The sequence below is a fragment of the Schistocerca cancellata genome, chromosome 7 (genome assembly GCF_023864275.1).
Source record: "Schistocerca cancellata isolate TAMUIC-IGC-003103 chromosome 7, iqSchCanc2.1, whole genome shotgun sequence".
Lineage (NCBI taxonomy): Eukaryota > Metazoa > Arthropoda > Insecta > Orthoptera > Acrididae > Schistocerca > Schistocerca cancellata.
The window spans coordinates 606,399,376-606,418,543 of NC_064632.1; the positions used below are offsets into that span (position 1 = coordinate 606,399,376).

Below are 19,168 nucleotides of genomic sequence, written 5' to 3' on the forward strand. Positions count from 1 at the left end.
TTTAATGCATGTAAAACTTCATATAAATGGCATTCTCAGTAGAACAATTCTGAAATCCAGACTGTGATTTTCGGAAGATATTATTGTTGCTCAGGTGAGGTATTGTTTTAGAATACATCACATTCTCAAAAATTTTGTAAAATGATATCAGTAGTGAAACAGGTTGGTACTTATTAACTTCTCTCCTATCACTTATCTTATAGAGGGGTTTAAGAACAGCATATTTCAGTCTCTTTGGAAAAATGCCGTGAGTTAGTCATGCATTATATATTTCAGATAAGATAGACTTACTATATGTAAATAAATATTTAGTACTCTATTGGAAACACTATCAAATCCAGATGTGCTTCTATTTTTGAGAGAATATATCATTTTCTTAACTTCAGAAGCAGAAGTTATGAAGAATATGACCGAATTTTATGAGAGTTGCTTCCTCAACACACTGTTGTGATTTTTCTCTTTAACTGTTCATCCACATACTTTCTACCATATTTAAGAAATGATTATTAAACTATTGCTACCTGTTACTCATCACTTATAGCCCCCCATAAGTTGAATACTGATGCTACCCTATTCTGTGGCTGATTGTCCTGGATCTCATTTCACTACATTCCATGTAGCCTTAAGTCTGTTGTTGGAATTACTGATTTCTTGTATTACATACATGTTGTTTGAGTTTTTAATAATTTTCTTTGTAATTTTGAGTAGGTTTTGTAGTGTGCAACTGCTGCAGCATCACTATTTGTTCTTGCCAACAGATACATTTCCCTTTTTCTTTCCTCCAATGATCCATGGCTGTTTAACATCATTTCTGATTAGGTTATGCAGAAAGCTGTTTTAAAATAATGATATGAATTTACCATGGGATAGATTAAATTTAATGTTAGCATTTGGTTCATTACGAATTTTGTTCCCACGCCATCTCTTGTATATCGTCATTTAAAAAATGGCACTATCTTTTTTAGCATAACTGTGCATCATGGTCAGAGGGAGCATTTGTTACTGGGTAAACAGTTATTTTCTTGCTTTGAGCTGCAACAAAGAAAACATTATCACTTACGTTCATGCTGTCTTTATCCATCAATGTTGGAAAGTTAATTACTGAGATCAAACAGCAGGATCCAGAAAGGTTTACAGATCATTGTTCATATCAGAATCCTTTAGAAGATCTACATGAGCCACTACAGACTTTTAACTGCTTGCTGTCGTCTGACAGATTCCATAGCAAGCAATCAAAATGCCTCATAAACAGTTCAAAATTTTGCAGTGGGGACCTATGTACAGTTACAATTAAGTGTGAACAATTTTTTGGTATTAATTCACAAGCACACACTTCTTTGTGCTGATCACTACAAGATCTACTTGTATAAATGTTTTTGAACTTGTTTTCCATCTTAATATACAGTATGTAACAACTCCTCCTTTTCCTGTATTAGTTCTACACGAGCGATACGCTAGAGTGTAATCTTTTATATGTAACATACGCAATCGTACGGTTATGTGATGCTCGGGTAGGCACGGGATGTCTTATCTTTTCAGAGCTCTCTAAATTTTCCAAAGAGACAAGTTCTTCTACTGTATTACTCAATCCTTTAAAATTCTGATGAAATTAACCTTACATATTTGTACATTGTTAAGTGTGTTGTGAGGCTCTTCTGTAATTCTGACTTGTTTCAAAACAGGCTGCCTGAATCCTTATTCTAGCCTAAAAAAAGTGCCCCTCTGACACCGGTAACCACAGAGACCTCGCTTCGTGTGATGGCGGCCCTCGTTCATATTCTGCAGGAACATCAGCCAACCTATATTTCTCCTTTTCAGGTTATGCTATGTCTAATATATCCTCATCTCGCTCGTGTTACAATAGGCACTGCACTTGTATGAGACTTCACTTCAGTCTGCAGCAGCATATTCAACACAGTGTTCACACAGCTCACAGCAGTGTTTACCCAGGACTGGTCACGGCGCTGCAAGACCACCTCAAAACTCACATTTGCATGTAGTCGGTACTCCTATTTCATCCTTGTCTCTGGTAGTGCCGTAATTTCTGCCGTTAGCTAGGCTGTTCCCCATTCCACCTACTACAACAACCCAATCCTCTGTGTCAAAATCTTTGCACAAATTCCCTATGTTATCTGTCACCTGGCTAAGGCTAAAATACTAAAGACAACTGCATCATTGTCAGTTCAACACCATTACCGGCTGCTAAGAAACATACTGAATGTTTATCACAGTGACAAATGTAAACTTATGTAATAATAATACAGAAGCTTCAGTTGAAATTTTGCAGTGCACTAACAAGTTGGCATGGACTCCTACTAAAAGACTGGGGAAACACAGGTTTCTGTCTTTGTTGTTGTGTCATCACATCTCATACTCTCTTGATATGAAGCAGTGATGTCCAGCTTGGTGAGCTACTGGAAATGGACTCCTGTGGTCATTTGCTTAGATCCCAGGTGTTGCTCGTGTTGCGGTTGACATGGCGTGAGGTTATGTTGCCACTTCTTGTTGGGAAATCACTGCCCAACATAGATCCATTTAAGTCACTGAGCAAGTTGTCAAAGCAAGACATGTGAACACTGAAACATTCAAATGAGCACCGAGTCCAAGTCTAGTGGCTGCTGGCTGGCTGGCCGCTTAGGTGGCGCGGCTGCTGCACGGCTGGCAGACAGCGCCGCATGTAGAGGACGCGCGTAATTGCGCGGCGGCACTTTGATTGATCGGCAAGTCACAACACTTTTCCCCCCTTTGAAATTTTTTCACTGGTCTTGATGGAGGTGGCTTGTAGATTGCTAACGTCCATAGGCATTGTGTGACTGGCTGTAAAGTCTCGAGGACAGAAGTGTCCCCGATGATAACGGGTCGAGATGACAGGAGACGTTGGGGTCGAATCTGCCTGTTGTGGCAAGTCCAGTTGATATAACAGGAGACACGGGCGATGTGTCGGCGTCCGTAGGAGAAGGAGGCAAGGAGATTGGCTCCGACAGATGACGGTAATCCGGTTCCTGCGTGGGCACGTCTCCTGGTGGTGTCCGTTCTTGTACTGGCACCGATATGATGGTGAGAGGGCTGCGTTGTGAGCAGTGAGAAACGCCAAGATCCCAAGCATCCGGTAGAGCTGAAGGTGGTGTAGCGGCATTCGGAATAGGCGTTGCCGGCACACGAGGCTGAAGCTGGTCCAAATGACGCACTGCAACACCTGTGTCCGTCTGGATTTCATACAGAAGATGAAGTAGCGTGCGGAGCTGTCGGCCATGTAAGAGCTCAGCCGGGCTGTGGTCGCCCATAGGGGTGAAACGGTAAGAAGCCAGAAACTGGAGAAGCACATCATCAGCAGCAGAAGAAGACAGGAGTTTCCGCATCTGAGCCTTGAATGTGCGGACCAGTTGTTTAGCCTCACCATTTGATTGTGGATGGAATGGAGGGGCCGTGACATGCATAATGCTGTGACGAGCACAAAAATCCGCAAATTCGGAGGAGGCAAATTGCGGACCATTATCAGTAACAGGAGTAGAGGGAAGGCCTTCCAAAGAAAAAATGCAGGCGAGAGCACTTGTGGTTGCCGCGTCGGTAGGCGACGTGCAACGGACAATGAGAGGAAAGTTAGAGTAGGCATCAATTACGAGGAGCCAATAAGTACCTAAAAAAGGTCCCGCGAAGTCAGCACGAATGCGCTCCCAGGGCGTCTCAGACGAAGGCCACGGTGACAAAGATGACTTTGGGACAGCGGCCTGTGACGCACAAGGGCCACAGGCAGCGACCGTGTGTGCTATTTCAGAGTTGATGCCAGGCCAGTACACATGACGGCATTCCAGAGATTTTGTGCGAGACACACCCCAGTGCCCTTGGTGCTGGAGGCGCAAGACCGAAGCACGCAAAGACGCAGCTACCACAACACGCGGCAAAGCATTGTCTTTGGAAAGGAGGATAACACCATCCCTAGCTGTGAGGCGGTAGCGCAAAGCATAGTAGTTCCGCAACGGGTCAGAAGTCTTAGTAGATGGACGATCTGGCCAACCCTTCTGAATACAGCATAAAACCTGGGAGAGGGTAGGATCAGAACCCGTCACCACTGCCAGCCGGTCCCCTGTGATGGGGAATCCGTCTATAACCTGCTGCTCGGCAACATCCAGGTGGAAACACAAAAGTTCGTCCCTATCAAATGCCAGATCAGGACCCATGGGAAAGCGAGACAGAGCATCAGCATTTGCATGTTGGGCCGTTGGCCGGAAATGAATCTCATAATTGAAACAAGACAAGTAAAGAGCCCAACGCTGGAGGTGGTGTGCAGACTTGTGATGATGATGGATGAAACAAGGAAACAAGTGGCTTGTGATCCGTAACAAGATGAAATTTGGCTCCATAGAGAAAAACACCAAACTTATGAAGAGCATAAATAATGGCCAAAGCTTCTTTTTCAATTTGAGAATACTTTTGTTGGGCGTCCATGAGCATTTTGGAGCCATAAGCAATGGGTTGTTCAGAGCCGTCCGAAAACGGTGCGCAAGGACTGCACTGACCCCATATTGAGAGGCGTCCGTGGCAAGAACAAGATGTCGACCAGGTCGATAAGTAGCCAGGCACGGGGCCTGTTTCAGCATAGTCTTCAATTTCTGAAAAGCCGCATCACGTGACGTGGGCCAGTGAAAAGGCACGTTTTTATGCAACAGGCGATGCAATGGCTGAGCCACCGAAGCAGCAGACGGTAAGAACTTGTGATAGTATGCTATTTTCCCCAAGAAGGCCTGCAGTTCCTCAACAGATGTAGGGCGAGGAAGGGCATCGATCGCAGCGACAGTTTGCTGAAGCGGACGAGTACCATCCCGAGAGAGAGTTGAAACCCCAAGTACGTGATAGATGCCTGAAAAAATTGTGATTTCTGAAGATTACACTTAAGACCGGCAGTCTTTAAGACAGTAAAAAGTGTGCGGAGATTTTGAATATGTTCTTCAGTGGTGGAGCCAGTGACAACAATTTCGTCCATGTAATTGATACACCCAGGGACAGGGAGCAATAATTGTTCCAAGAATCGCTGAAAGAGAGCAGGGGCGCTAACAGCCCCGAATGGCAAGCATTAGTATTGATAGAGGCCGAAAGTCGTGTTAAGGACCAGAAACTGCCGGGAAGCAGCATCGAGAGGAATTTGATGATAAGCTTCTGACAGGTCAATTTTAGAAAAATACTGGCCTCCAGCAAGTTTAGTGAACAGTTCTTCAGGACGGAGCATAGGGTAAGTGTCGATGAGGCATTGAGCATTTACAGTGGCTTTGAAATCGCCACAGAGATGAATATCACCATTTGGCTTAGCAACGACAACGACAGGAGAGGACCACTCACTGGAAGTGACAGGAAGCAAGACCCCTGAAGTAGTGAGACGATCCAACTCCCGTTTTACCCGATCACAAAGGAACACAGGAATGGGCCGAGCCCGAAAAAACTTAGGCCGAGCAGTGGGTTTGAGCATGATATGAGCTTCAAAATCGTTTGCATGGGGTAACCCAGGAGAAAAAAGGGACGAAACTGTCATCGACAAGGAATCCAGTTGAGCATAAGGAATAGCATCAGAGACAATATTGACAGAGTCATCTATGGAGAACCCAAAAACACGAAAGGCATAAAAACCAAAAAGATTTTCTGCATTGCTCTGGTCAACCACAAATATGGGAACAGTGCGAACGACGGATTTGTAAGATACCTCAGCATTAAACTGTCCCAAGAGAGAAATCTTCTGTTTATGTATGTCCGTAATTGCCGAGTGACAGGTTACAGGAGTGGAGAACCCAACCGAAGATACGTCTGAGAATTAATTATAGTGGCAGCAGAACCGGTATCCACTTGCATGTGAACATCCCGACCTAGGATTTGGACAGTGAGGAATAACTTCCCGGAAAGGAAAGAAGTGCAATTGACAGACAACACAGAATCAGACTCAGCATCATGCTCATGAACATCATGTATGCGGTCGCATTTGCAAACGGAAGACACATGACCTTACTTTTTGCAAGTGTGACACACAGCCCAATGTTGGGGACAATCCTCGTGTGAATGTTTCGTAAAACACCACGGACATGAAAGAAGTTGCAGGGGGTTTTGCTGCAGTTTCTTAGAGGGTTGTTTACGGTTAGGCCGAGGCTGCATGTGGGAGCGTACTGTGGCCACGTTGGCCGGCGGGGACGCACCTCACGCATTGTCAACAGTGGACAGAGGTTGTATTTGCCCAACGTCACCCCACGCCTCTATTTGCACCCCAGCGGCGCGAGAAATTTCAAAAGACTGTGATGGATAGGACTTCATCTAGAGTCAGATTTGCCAACTGAAGGGCACGTTGCTGAACTTCTTTGTCGGGTGCCGACTGGATAATAGCATCCCGTACCATGGAATCGGCAAAGGATTCTTTGTGAACTTAAGTAACAAATTGACACTTTCGACTGAGGCCATGAAGTTCAGCAGCCCAAGCGTGATAGGATTGATGCGGTTGTTTTTGACAATGATAAAAGGCAGCACGAGAGGATACCACATGCGTTTGCTTTTGAAAATAGACAGACAGAAGTGAGCACACTTCAGCAAAGGAGAAAGACACAGGATCTTTCAAAGGAGCAAATTGTGACAACAACCGATACATTTGAGGTGAAATCCAGGAAATGAACAGAGACTTACATGTTTGTTTGTCCGTGACATGAAATGCCATAAGTGCTGTCGAAGACTTTTTTCATAATCAGACCAGTCTTCTGCCGTCTCGTCGTAAGGAGGAAAAGGAGGTATAGACAACGATGAGAAATGCCCCGCATTTGACGCCGCGACGAAATGGAAGTGTTTGCTGTTCAATGAGACCTTGCAATAGTTGCTCAACAGTAGCCATGGAAACCTGTGGGTCAACGATGAAAAGAAAAAATCCCATCCTCGTTGCCAATTGTTATAATGTCAAATTGAACACATATATTTCAAAACGACACAATACATGTAAGTCACTGAGCAAGTTGTCAAAGCAAGTTATGTGAACACTGAAACATTCGAATGAGCACTGAGTCCAAGTCTAGCGACCACTGGCTGGATGGCCGCTTAGGTGGCGCGGCTGCTGCATGGCTGGCAGATAGCGCCGCATGTAGAGGACACACGTAATTGCGCGGCAGCACTTTGAATGATCGGCGAGTCACAACAAATATCTGCACATGAAGAGTCTTTCCATCATTCTTCACAAAGTCACTCTGACATCACATAACATTCAGTTTATTGTTCACTGTTGGTAATTAATAATTCACCAAAAATTATGTATCCCGAGTGTCATGTTGACATACAAGGCTAGAGGGATACAAAAGATATTTTTGTGTCATATCAAAACACCGAGTGACACATGGCTACACATACAAGCATGTGAATCAGAATATGTAATGACCAGGTGTCTAGATCAAATGTATCTGTTTATTCGTTGTTAGTCCTGTAATTGTTTAATTATCTACTGGTTGGGGAAGCATACATGTAACGATATTCACTAGTACAATGCTGAACATTTTTATACAAGGTGATCTCTCTTGGGGAAGGTTGTCCCCCCTGCCCCCTTTCCCCTTTTTCATACCACTACGCACCCTCACACATCGCACAAACTACCAACTGCCCACATCCCAACTACGCTCAGTGGATCGAGAAGGCACAATAGTTGGCCATTGGATAGCCCATTTATCTTCAGTATTAGAAACCCATTGGTATCCTATTAGAACTAAAACCTCATAATACAGTGAAAAATAAGGAATAAAAAAAGAAAGGAACAGACATATCTGTTAAACCTAATGGCACAAGATCCTTGCATGTGAGCAGCTAAAATAAATTGTGGGGACTGACAAGAATCCTTCAGACAGGTAATATTTGTTCACATTGAAATGTAATACACATTTTCACCACTGTCACTTGCTCCTGAAAATTCACGCAATGCGTGGAACTGCAACGGTTATTTTTGCATGGTCACTATACTTAGACAACTAATGACACTTTGCCTTGCAGCTGGATAGCTCTCTGAGGAATACAATTCTCAACAAACTACTGTCTTAGTCTCAGTCATTACACAGTCTGTTATAAAATTTGAATTGATCTTGGAAGGACATTGGGTGGGATTTTTACTTTGGTTCACAAGACAAATTTTTGTGAACAGATACCATTTGATACTTCACTGAAAGTGTTAGTCATACATATACGAATGTTTATCTGCATGCAAAGGGGAATCTACATCTACATGGTCTACATAATGAAAGGTAAGATCCATATAGGAGTAGGTAATACACTTACTCAGCAATACCTGTGACAACATGAGTACCTCTCGCTCCCCTCCAAGGGGCTGAAGTGTATAAAGAGTTCAGAAGGATCACCTGTAGTACAGAGAAGATGAAGTGTAAGTGGTCTATCAGCACAACAGCCCAAAGGCATTTTCATGATGATTGTGTCCATCCTAGTGAAAGTAGAAATTGCGCCAATACAGTTAAGAGCTCCAAGAGTTCCCATTTCCTGTGATGTCATTGTATCCTTCTGAGGGATAAGAACCAAAAAATAGGTAAATACTTTTTGGTAATATTTTATGAAAGTAGAAGGCAGAGCATAATTTTAAAATCCCAAGACATGGGAATATTACATGGCTGGTTGTTCAGCAATGATAGACAGCCAGGACACTAAAGGATTACTGATGCCCATAAATATGGTGCATTTTATCCCATACTTGAGAAAAGGGTGTATAGGTCTGAATAGTGACAGTTACAAATTGTTCCCAACAACACAGCAGACCTGGGCAGAGAATCTTTTGAAGGTGATAAGTCTATCCCTCGATGGATGTTGTTTACATTGCTAGAATTCCTGTCTGTAATTTTTAATGGCCGTGGCTACTTCGTGTTTCCACCAAAGTACAGATTTCTAGTGGTGGGGACTGAGGTGCTACTTACTTCTGCTACTTGTAATATCACAGTAGTGTTCCAATGGAGGATAACTTCACTTATCTTATGAGATATGATACCAGGATTTAAAGAAATGATGAAGTAACACCAAATGGCAATTTTTAAATTCCATAATGGAGACCACCCTGAGGTGGAGAAGGAACAATTCAAAAGTGGTCACTGCCACATACAGCATCATGTGCTTTCCAATAAATAGATATGAGAAAGATGGAGCTACAAACTGATAAATTGATAGCTTGGGAGGTGCCATGTGCTAAAACACAAACAGTAAATGAAAAAATAAAACCTGTTCCAGTAAATTGTTACCCTGCGGAAGGGTTCTGAAATTTAAATCGGGAGGAATGTACGTACTTTGAAAATCAAATCAGTGATCATCCATTATGTGTTGGCAGAACACTTAGAAGAGGGTTGGGTTGTTTTGGGGAAGGAGACCAGACAGCGAGGTCATCGGTCTCATCAGATTAAGGAAGGACGGGGAAGGAAGTCGGCCGTGCCCTTTGAAAGGAACCGTCCTGGCATTTGCCTGGAGCGATTTAGGGAAATTACGGAAAACCTAAATCAGGATGGCCGGATGTGGGATTGAACGGTCGTCCTCCCGAATGCGAGTCCAGTGATTAACCACTGCACCACCTCGCTCGGTACGCACTTAGAAGATGTGACAAACCCACTAAACAGACAGCCTACATTACACTTGTCCATCCTCAGCTGGAATATTGTTGTGCGGTGTGGGATCCTTGCCAGGTGGGATTGACGAAGGACATCAAAAAAGTGCAATGAAGGGCAGCTCGTTTCGTGTTATCGTGCAATAGAGGTGAGAGTGTCACTGTTATGATACGTGAGTTGGGGAGACAGTCACTGAAACAAAGGTGTTTTTCCTTGCGGCGTGACTTATTTATGAAATTTCAATCACCAACTTTCTCTTCCAAATGTGAAAATATTTTGTTGACACCCACCTACTTAGGGAGAAATGATCAGCATAATAAAATAAGAGAAATAAGAGCTCAAACGGAAAGATTTAGGTGTTCCTTTTTCCCACGCGCCATTCAAGAGTGGAATGGTAGAGAAGTAATATGAAAATGGTTCAATGAACCCTGTACCAGGCACTTAAGTGTGAATTGCAGAGTAACCATTCATTATGTAGCTCTCCTAACTTGACAGTTACATCTCAGATGACAGTTAGGTGTCATTGCAGTGAGTTTATTCATCTCAGGATCAACTTTACAAGAACACTGGATGTGTCATGGTATTACAGTTTAAGAGCAATTGAAAACATCTAATTTGTATTTACAGGCATTTACTTACACGAGCGTCCAGTTTGAAAAGGATGAGACAGGTACTATAGTAGGAAACATCCTGGCATTTCCTGAAGTAATATGGGGATTCCACAGAAAACTGAGATTAGGGTCTTTGTACATCCCTGCCAGATAAGATAAAGTCAGGATAGCTGGATGAAGGTTGGAGCCTTCATCCTTCTGAACACAAGGGCAGTCTGTTTAAAATGGTGCCACCAGCTTCTTTGCTTTTATCCTTGGTGTACACTACTATTTTGCAAAGAAGTTATTTTCACTGTAGACACTGCACACATATTATTATTCACTGTAAACTGATATCAGGAGCATACTGGTGGTGTTTGGTTTCCATATGTGTCTGCATCTACCCCTCTGCTAGCCTGTAAAACTGATCTAGTATCCCTCTATAATGAGTGAGATGTTGAGATCAAAGAGATAAGTTATTAGTATGCTGAGCTTTGTGAGTAAGGTTATTATTATTATTATTTGCTTCAGTTAAATTTTGCCAAACACCTACTCTGTTTTAGCTAAGTAATCCTTCACATGTAGAATTTACTGCTCAACTGGTATTTTTAACTACCTTTGTAAATAAATTTGTTTTAATTATCTCTTTGGCAATTGATTGTGCAATCTTATTCCATGGAAGCAAATGTTGTCTTGAGTTGTATGTTTATTCTTTCATGGTAAATGTAAGTTAAGTCTAGATTTTGTTCCATGATTATGGAAAGAGAAGTTTGTGCATTAATTATCAATGTTATTTTTGATGAGCATAATTGATTGGTAAATGTACTTACATGATGTAGGTAAAATTCTCAGTGAAATACATTCATTTAAAATGATGAACACAATTAAAAAGAAGTGTATAATTTTGCTTAATGAGCAATAATACACCACAAAACAAAACAAAACAAAAAATCAATAATAATGAACCAAATAATGTATCATAAATTACACAATTAAAATATGGTCCATAGTTTGAAGTTCACCACACTCAGAGAAAAGATCATTTGCAAGATCCCATTTTGCCAATAAGCTTTTACTGTGACCATATTCTGTTTAATCTGGTTGAGAATCATCTCAGAAGGTCAGGACCAGGATCTCATTTGGTCTTGTCAGCAATAAGGGATCCATTTTATGGGGTATTACTTTGCCAGTACTGGTAGTCACATTCTTCTTCAAAAACTTTTAGTCTGTGAATGGTTTTCCAGACACACGTCCACAACTTCGGCTGATCTGTCGTGTGCAAAATTGTAATCACTCTGGTTTGACATTTCCTTCCACTGGTTTTTCATTGCAGTTTTGTGTGTGATGTTTGGTGGTTGGACATTGGCCAGCACTGGTAGGAAAGTTGTGGGGGTCGGTGCCATTGAGCCAGTTATGATATTCACCAATGACTTGAGCTCCACAACAGCTTTTTTTGTGTCGGTACACACTGCCCACAGTGGGGGGTAGTATTCTGTAGTACTATGTAGCAGTGCCAATGCTGATGTACACAGTGTACTTGCATTGCTTCTCTGTGAGTTGCATCTTAGTTTGGCCAGTATAGAGTTTCTGTATTTAAGTTCTTGATTCACTTCTTCTAGGTTAAGTTTAACTGCTTAGTATTTAGAGGTGTTTTCACATTTAATTGCCTCTCCTTTGAGTTTAAGGCAGAACTTCCTGTTATCCTGTTCATTGTTGAGATACATAATAATACTTACAGATTTGGAAGGATTTGGTTTGAAGTGCCATTTGGTATAATACTCCTGAAGAGTATAGAGATCACTATTCAGAGTAACTTCGAGCTGTTAAAATGACTGTGATCGTGTGACAGCTGCTAAATCATCAGCGAAGGCAAACGTATGTGACTGTGCACTGACCTTTGAAGCAGGCCATTGTGAAGTGTTCTGACACTGCGTATGTTATCTCCCAGGTAGACTCTGAAAGTTCTCACCAATAGCAGAGATTTCACTATATTCAGTTTTTGCTTGCATTTGGTGACTTCTGTGAGTTTACCTAAAAGCCCTGCGATACAGACTGTGTCGTATGCTGTCGATAGAACCGGCAGCATTACTCTAATCTTCTTTGCATCTCGGCAACCTCCTCCTACGTATGTGGTCACAGTGGTCCTTACTTTTCCAGAAACAACTTGCTCTACCTGCAGCACCTTTTTGATAAGTGGCTTTAATCTCAAGGTCAGTACGTTGACAGGCAGTTGGTAGGCTATACGCAGTAGAGAGATAGGTCTTATGTTCTTTTCCCTAGTTTAAGTATTGGCAACACCTTTGCCCCCTTTTGTATTTTTGGTAGTTTTGCAGAGTCAATGATTTTCATGAAGTATCAGGCCAACCAGATTTTTTTAAGCTTAACAATGTGTAATCCAGGATGAAATATAAGCTTGTAGATTCCTACTTACAACATAGAGGAGGTGTTGAGTGGCAGACAGGTGCATTGAAAGACGAATGCTTGATATTATCAGCTATTGCACCAAGTCCTTTATCGTGTGCAAACAAAACACACATGCATTCTTGCAAGCATAACTTACACACACGTGGCTATTCTCGTTTCTCAATTTTAAGGTACGAGTTGGGCCTTAGCACCCAGAGATAACAATGCCACGCATTTGTGAGTTACGCGTGTTTGAATGTGTGTGCGTGTTGTTTAAATCTGACAAAATATGCAGTGTGATAGCTGATAACATAAAGTGGTCTTCTTTCAATGTGTTTGTCTGCCATTCAACTCCTGATCTGGTATGGGATGATTAGCAGTCTATCCATTCCATGTTATACTGTTGGGGAACTAATTGATATATACCAGGCATAATATTGGTCCCAATATGCCAGCATGTGAAACTTGAATATTAAATAGATTTTGGTTCTGATAAGTCTTTCACTTGAAGTTTAACCTTATTTGAGGTTTTTGTTCTATTCTTTGTACTCAGTCTGCTAGGTGTTTTCGGAACCAGTCGCTAGCTGTGCCTCTTATTCCTAATGTTTCTAATTGTGTAATAGAATCTGATGGGCAACAGTATCATAAGCCTTAGAAAGATGCAAAAATGTGCCTGTGACACCCTCATACTTGACAAGAGCATCAAGTACCAATTTTTAAAATTTTACTTTAGCTGATTCTCTACTTCTACCACTTTGGAACCCAAACTATGATTCACCTAGAGGATTGTATTTATTAAGTAATTCATTAATCTGTCATTTGTAATTGATTCTGTTCATTCTGAAAATGATGACAGCAGGAAGATGGGCCATTAGTTTTTTACATCTTCAGCATTTTCTTTCTTTAACAGAAACATAACTCTTACTTCTTTTAAATACCATAGAAAGTTTACTGTGGAAAATATGCATTGATTATGTTTGTTAATGGAGCGTGTATACTCTGTATGTTCTGTTTTGGCACACACATCTATACCTCATGTAAGCCTACTGGCTTTTTAGTTTTTAGGTCTTGAACAGGTTTTACTAGTTCCATGCTCCATGGTTGGGAATAACATCATTGTATTACTGCATTGTTATTTGATAAGCATTACATTTGTTTTTGGGAGTCTTTATTGTAATTTCTGTACAATACTTGAAAAAGTTTCATTCACATAGTTTGCTACATAGCATGGGTCATTTATTACGTTATCCTCCTACTTTATCAGTATGTTGTTATGCTTTTACTTGTCTACCCCTGCTTCTTTTTTGAATGAAATCCTAAACTGCTTTGTTTTTGTTCTCTGCTTTGTACATGATTTTGTTGTTAAATGACTTCCTCTCATAAATCAATTTGTACCTTTGATAAAAATTTAAGAACTCTTTCTCATTATGATTCTTTTCCCTGGAAGTGAGGTTTATAATTACTTGGGAGGATTTTTCAGTACCTACTGTTATCCATTTGTGTTTGTGAAAGATTGGCACTGACATAGGTACTTAGGGAAATGTCTTTTAAAAGTCCAAGTTAAATTATGTTGAACTTAGAGAATTTTGCAATTACATTAGTTTCTCTATACATTCCATCCAAATTTTCTCTTGAGAAAGGTTGCATTATGATTTCTGATGAATCTGCCTGCAGTTTAGGGATTTTTCCACACCTGATTTTACTGTTATCGTTTGGCAGAAATGATCTGAGAGCCCAAAATGTTTTACAGCTACATCACACCTTTCCCATGTGGCCACATGGTCAATTATTGATATAGTCATTGCAGTTACCCTGGTTACACTATTGACCAATGGGGACATCAAGAAACTGTGAAGGATGTTAATGAGGTGCACTTCTAGTTTCATTTGTGTTGTATTTGACACAAAATTATTGTGTTTATTGAAACACTCCAGAATGATTGATTTCTTGTTTGTATTAAGCCCTGTTAATTCAATAGTTGCTACTGCACAGTCTTTGTCTCTACTTACTATACCAATGCTGTAAACTGTGTTCCTTTTCTTATATAAATGCACGATCCTCCAGTCTATGAAATAGTCGTGCATTAGGAGGCTGTCCTTCCTAGAACAACGACACTATGAGTTGGATTTCTGTGTCTCTTCACCAGTGTGAAATGACAAAACTATTGTGCAGTTTAGAGATTAGAGTTCAATATCAGATTACTATATTTTATTTTGTACTGATAACTTGTTTTTTCATAAGGATTGTTTGTGAAATGTTCCATGTTAGTTTTTCCAATAGTTTGTGGTTCATAGGAGACGGTTGTGGTAACGATATACCTACAATATAACAGAGGAGCTCTAATATAGAATAAAATGGGTTTCCTTGTGATAACTTTTATAGTTTGTAATATGTGGTGCTAGCTGTGCTGTCTCAACACTAAATCTCTTTTTCACCTTTCTAGGTCTGATGACAATTCCAGCCATATGAATGCCAGTGCTACGAATGAGAATGTGACATTCAGAGAGAAGAAAGATTATTCTCATCTAGGCTTTACATATTTAGGGGATAGGTCTCCAGTAGAAACAACAACAGAATTGTGATTTGCAAAATTACTGAAAAAGAATACTGTTTTGTTCCCAGCTGATAGCTCAAAAATATTGCCATTTCTCTTTGTTGTTCATTAACTACTGCCTTTCAGGCCATAGGGAAGAATGACACTGCATCTTAGGAGAAAATGATATTCATTTTCAGTTTACTGTCGATACCTCGTACACATTTTTGCGCAAAATCTGTGCAAAAGACTGATTGTAACATTTTTAATGTTGGATGTGTGCTGTGGTCTGTTTGACAATGATCAATGCTCAAATACTCAGAGATTTGACTGTGTGAATGCTGCAGCTGTAAAATATAAGCAACAATAACAAATCAACATCAGACAGTTTAATACCAAGATGCCCCCATAAAACAAAACATTCTTGGTACAGAGAGAAAATTTTTTTATTTAGAAGGTATACAATGAAAGTTAATGAATACACTCTAGCAGAATGTTACATTACTTTAATGTGTGAAATATTATGAAGAGTGTTGAACTCTTTATGCTTCAAACAACTGTATGCTTGGATATATTAAAAGGAAAAATCTTGCAAGCAGCTACCAATTTTTGTTGCCAGTGCTGCAGTGGCAGATGTACTTAATATTGCATACACTTTTTATCTGGCAAGCACATCAAAGATTTTATGCAAGAAAGGAACCACCAATGTGTAAATTTTATTTGTGTTTTCACTTTGTAGAGTGCTGAAATAGTAAAAATTGAGCATCTTTGTATTGCTGAAATTTTATAAAATCATAGTTGCAGCATTTTTTTCTGATGAGTGTGCCAACTGTTTTGTACTGAGTCTTATACAAATATATGTACAGTGTTTGCTATATAAATGTTATTTGCTGTCATTGGCAGTGTTGTGTATATAATTATAAATGTATAGGTGAGAAACGGCTCATAAGTCTTCCAAGCTTTGCAAAATAAGTTACTTGTATTATAGATCTGAATCATTGCTCATTATCCATTGTTTTCATGGTTGTTAATTTATGGAAATGAAAGCTGTATGTGAACCGTTAGAAAGAAATGTGTGAAGGGATCACTGTGGTTACCACCACCTGTGTACCTTGAAATATTTTGTGAGAAGTATGTGCGTGTGTGTAATAAGAGGACAGATGTGACTTTTGAAGTGAAGTGTGCCGTTGTGAAAGAAATCATTTGACATATGAGATTTTCATGCAAATAATTATATATTTTTTCAAGAAAATATTTGTATAAGGAGTAAGCATTGTAAATATACAGAAAACTTACATGTTGATGTTAATGTAACAAATTTTATTTATTTATTGTTTATTTTTTTCAAAATTATAATTTGTGCATAGATGTGATATGAAATAGAATTTTTGTACTTAAATGCAAATGAAATATTTAGTCTCACTTGTATCATCTTTTCATCATGTGATACATTTCAGATTTTAAACTGATGTGCAGAAAACATTCCTTTTTCCTGGTACCCTGTTAATATTTTTACTGACTAAATATTATTTTTAATAAAATGTTGTTCAGTTTTTGCCTTAAATTTTATTGCTGCTCCAAAGATAAGGTGTACTAATGAACCTACCCAGTGAAAGTCATGAAGGTTCTAGATATTGGATCGTATTGTCTCTGTCTTGCTGAATGGTTATGTATGCTGTACACAAATGAAACTGATGTTCTAACAAATAATGAAAAATACTTTCAGGAAATGGTGGCAACAGTGTGGTCTCCTGGAAATACTTATGGAATAAAAAACAATGTATCACAAACAAAAGTAATACACCATTAAGTATTTCATGTCTTGTCATCCTCAGTTGTGTTTAATTCCATGTTGATAATAATTTCTTCGGAACTGTCTAATCGCAAACAAATAAAACAATTTTCCTTGCCATTGATGGTTCGCCTTTATTATTTGCAAGGCATCTTCAGCCACCTGGAATATATACGTATTTGTGTTTAATCTATTTTGCTTTATGTTTTGGACATCATTTACTGAGGTAATGAACAGTTCTGATACTTTCTGCTTATCTGTGACATAGCGATAGTATAAATTTCTCCTTATAAATTTCTACAAAATTGTAAAAATTGTAAGTAGAAATCTATACTATCATTACATCACTGATAAGCATAAAGTTCCAGAACTGTTAATAACCTCAGTATATTGAAAATGTAAAGTGAAACCCAAATGTGTATATAGAGTGATTCAAAAAAACACTTACAAACTGACATAGCACATTGGGCATACAACAAGGATCAATAATCACATAGGAATCTAGGATTGCAAAGGCCATCTGGGGCTACCAAATGGTGTGGTTATTCAGTCACTTGCTACAAATGGATACCCACTGCAGGTGATGTTAAAGGTTTTGTCCAGATGCATCGAGACGCACCTGACATCAAGACTGCATTCAGCAGTAGGTGTATCTTGAAGACATCCTGCTGCCACAACAATTCTGTACACTATGTCCTCCAGCAATGTAACAGGTGTTTCATACACAAGGCCCTTCAGATAACCCTACATACAAAAATCAATTGGGAACAGACTGGATGATCCCACTATGACCAATACAGTGGCTGGGAAAGGTTGCCTGCAAACGTGCCCTTACGTTTCTGCAGTGCTGAAACTGAATGTAGTGGTGAACAAGTACGGGGACTACATTCAGCACGTCTGGCTGAGCCTCTTGCAGGAATACGAGATACCTGCAACCATCAAGTTAACCCAGGAGAGTGCATGGCCCAATTAAACAGTCTCTGACGATGCAAGCCCACACGTTAAGGTTAAATTTGCATTAGGAGACATGGATATGTGTAACATGTGTGTTCACATCTGCCTGCATATGAAGGTTTGTGTACATTCATCACATCCTCGAGTGAGAATGCAGCCTTATTAATGAAGAGGATACTCACTGTGAAGTTTCAGTCTGCCGTGGATTCCTGCAAAGACCACTGCAGAAATCCCGTGCACTTATTGTAGAACCCCGGTTGAAATGCCTGCACACATTAGAAACGAAACATTCTCTGGTCATGTATAATGTGACAGACAAAGGGGTGGGGGGTGTCAGAGATGCAGGATACAGCTCATGTACTTGTTCATGCAATATGCTGCACCCTTGCTTTCTTCCGTCAAAACTGTCCATGCTGTTCAATTGCTGACCAGCATCCAGCTTGTGGACACGAAATAAGCTGGTTTCATACAGTAGGTGTTGCAGGGTGGCAAATAATATGTGGCACATCACCTTTCTATTGGGATATTTCACACAATACAATGGCATGCCTGCTCATCTGTTGTAGCTGGTTACACCTTAAGTCAAATGAATCTCAGCCATTTTGTGGTACATGTAGCTAGCCATGTTACTCCCAAAGCTTCCACGGTGTGAATGGTGTTGGTCTCCAAGTGCTCTGCCCGTTTTTGGATAGCAATGCCCACTTGTGATCGTAGTGCCCTCTTGTGGTTTTGCGACCCCCGGTTCCTATGTGATTATCGATCCTTGTTGTATGACTGATGTGCCGTGCCAGTTTGTAAATGTGTTTTTTTTTAATCATCCTGTATATCCCAAGCCACTGAAAATACCTTGCAAATAACAAAGGCAAAACACATATGGCAAGAAAAAAATTTTTTGTTTAATTATTTTAAACTAATAATTATCAATATAAAAGTAATACAAATGTGAGGAGAAAAATGATGAATGAAGAAAAACTTAAGACATGTTCAAGAATATAAATTTTTTTGTGAAGTAGAGGATAGAATAGTAGAAGATGTGGAAAAGAAGCAAAATCATGAACAGAAAAAGTCAAGTTGCTGCTCACTGCTCTGCCAAATATCTTCCAGTCTGTGAGTTACTCTGGCCCTGTTACAAGACACCTGGCGATGCTGAAATAATACTAAGACAATTATTGTAATGAAGGGTTACCACTACACTCAATCACTGAGAAAATTGTGAAAAAAAAGAACAGCCTTCATGCCTAAGTGTTAATTGTAAAGTCACACTTTATTTGGCTAGATAGCTCGATAAGCATGCTGTCGAGCA

At 40.0% G+C, this 19,168-nt stretch overlaps 1 protein-coding gene across 1 annotated transcript in view; it reads left to right on the top strand.

The window, feature by feature from the left end:
• LOC126091892 (cadherin-99C) overlaps positions 1-19,114 on the top strand; it is a 631,851-nt gene extending 612,737 nt beyond the window's left edge. Inside the window, exon 29 of the mRNA XM_049907188.1 lies at positions 15,030-19,114. Within this exon, the coding sequence (XP_049763145.1) occupies positions 15,030-15,168 (139 nt within the window). The 3' untranslated portion in view covers positions 15,169-19,114. The remainder of the gene's footprint in view (positions 1-15,029) is intronic.
• The last annotated feature ends 54 nt before the right edge of the window (positions 19,115-19,168 follow it).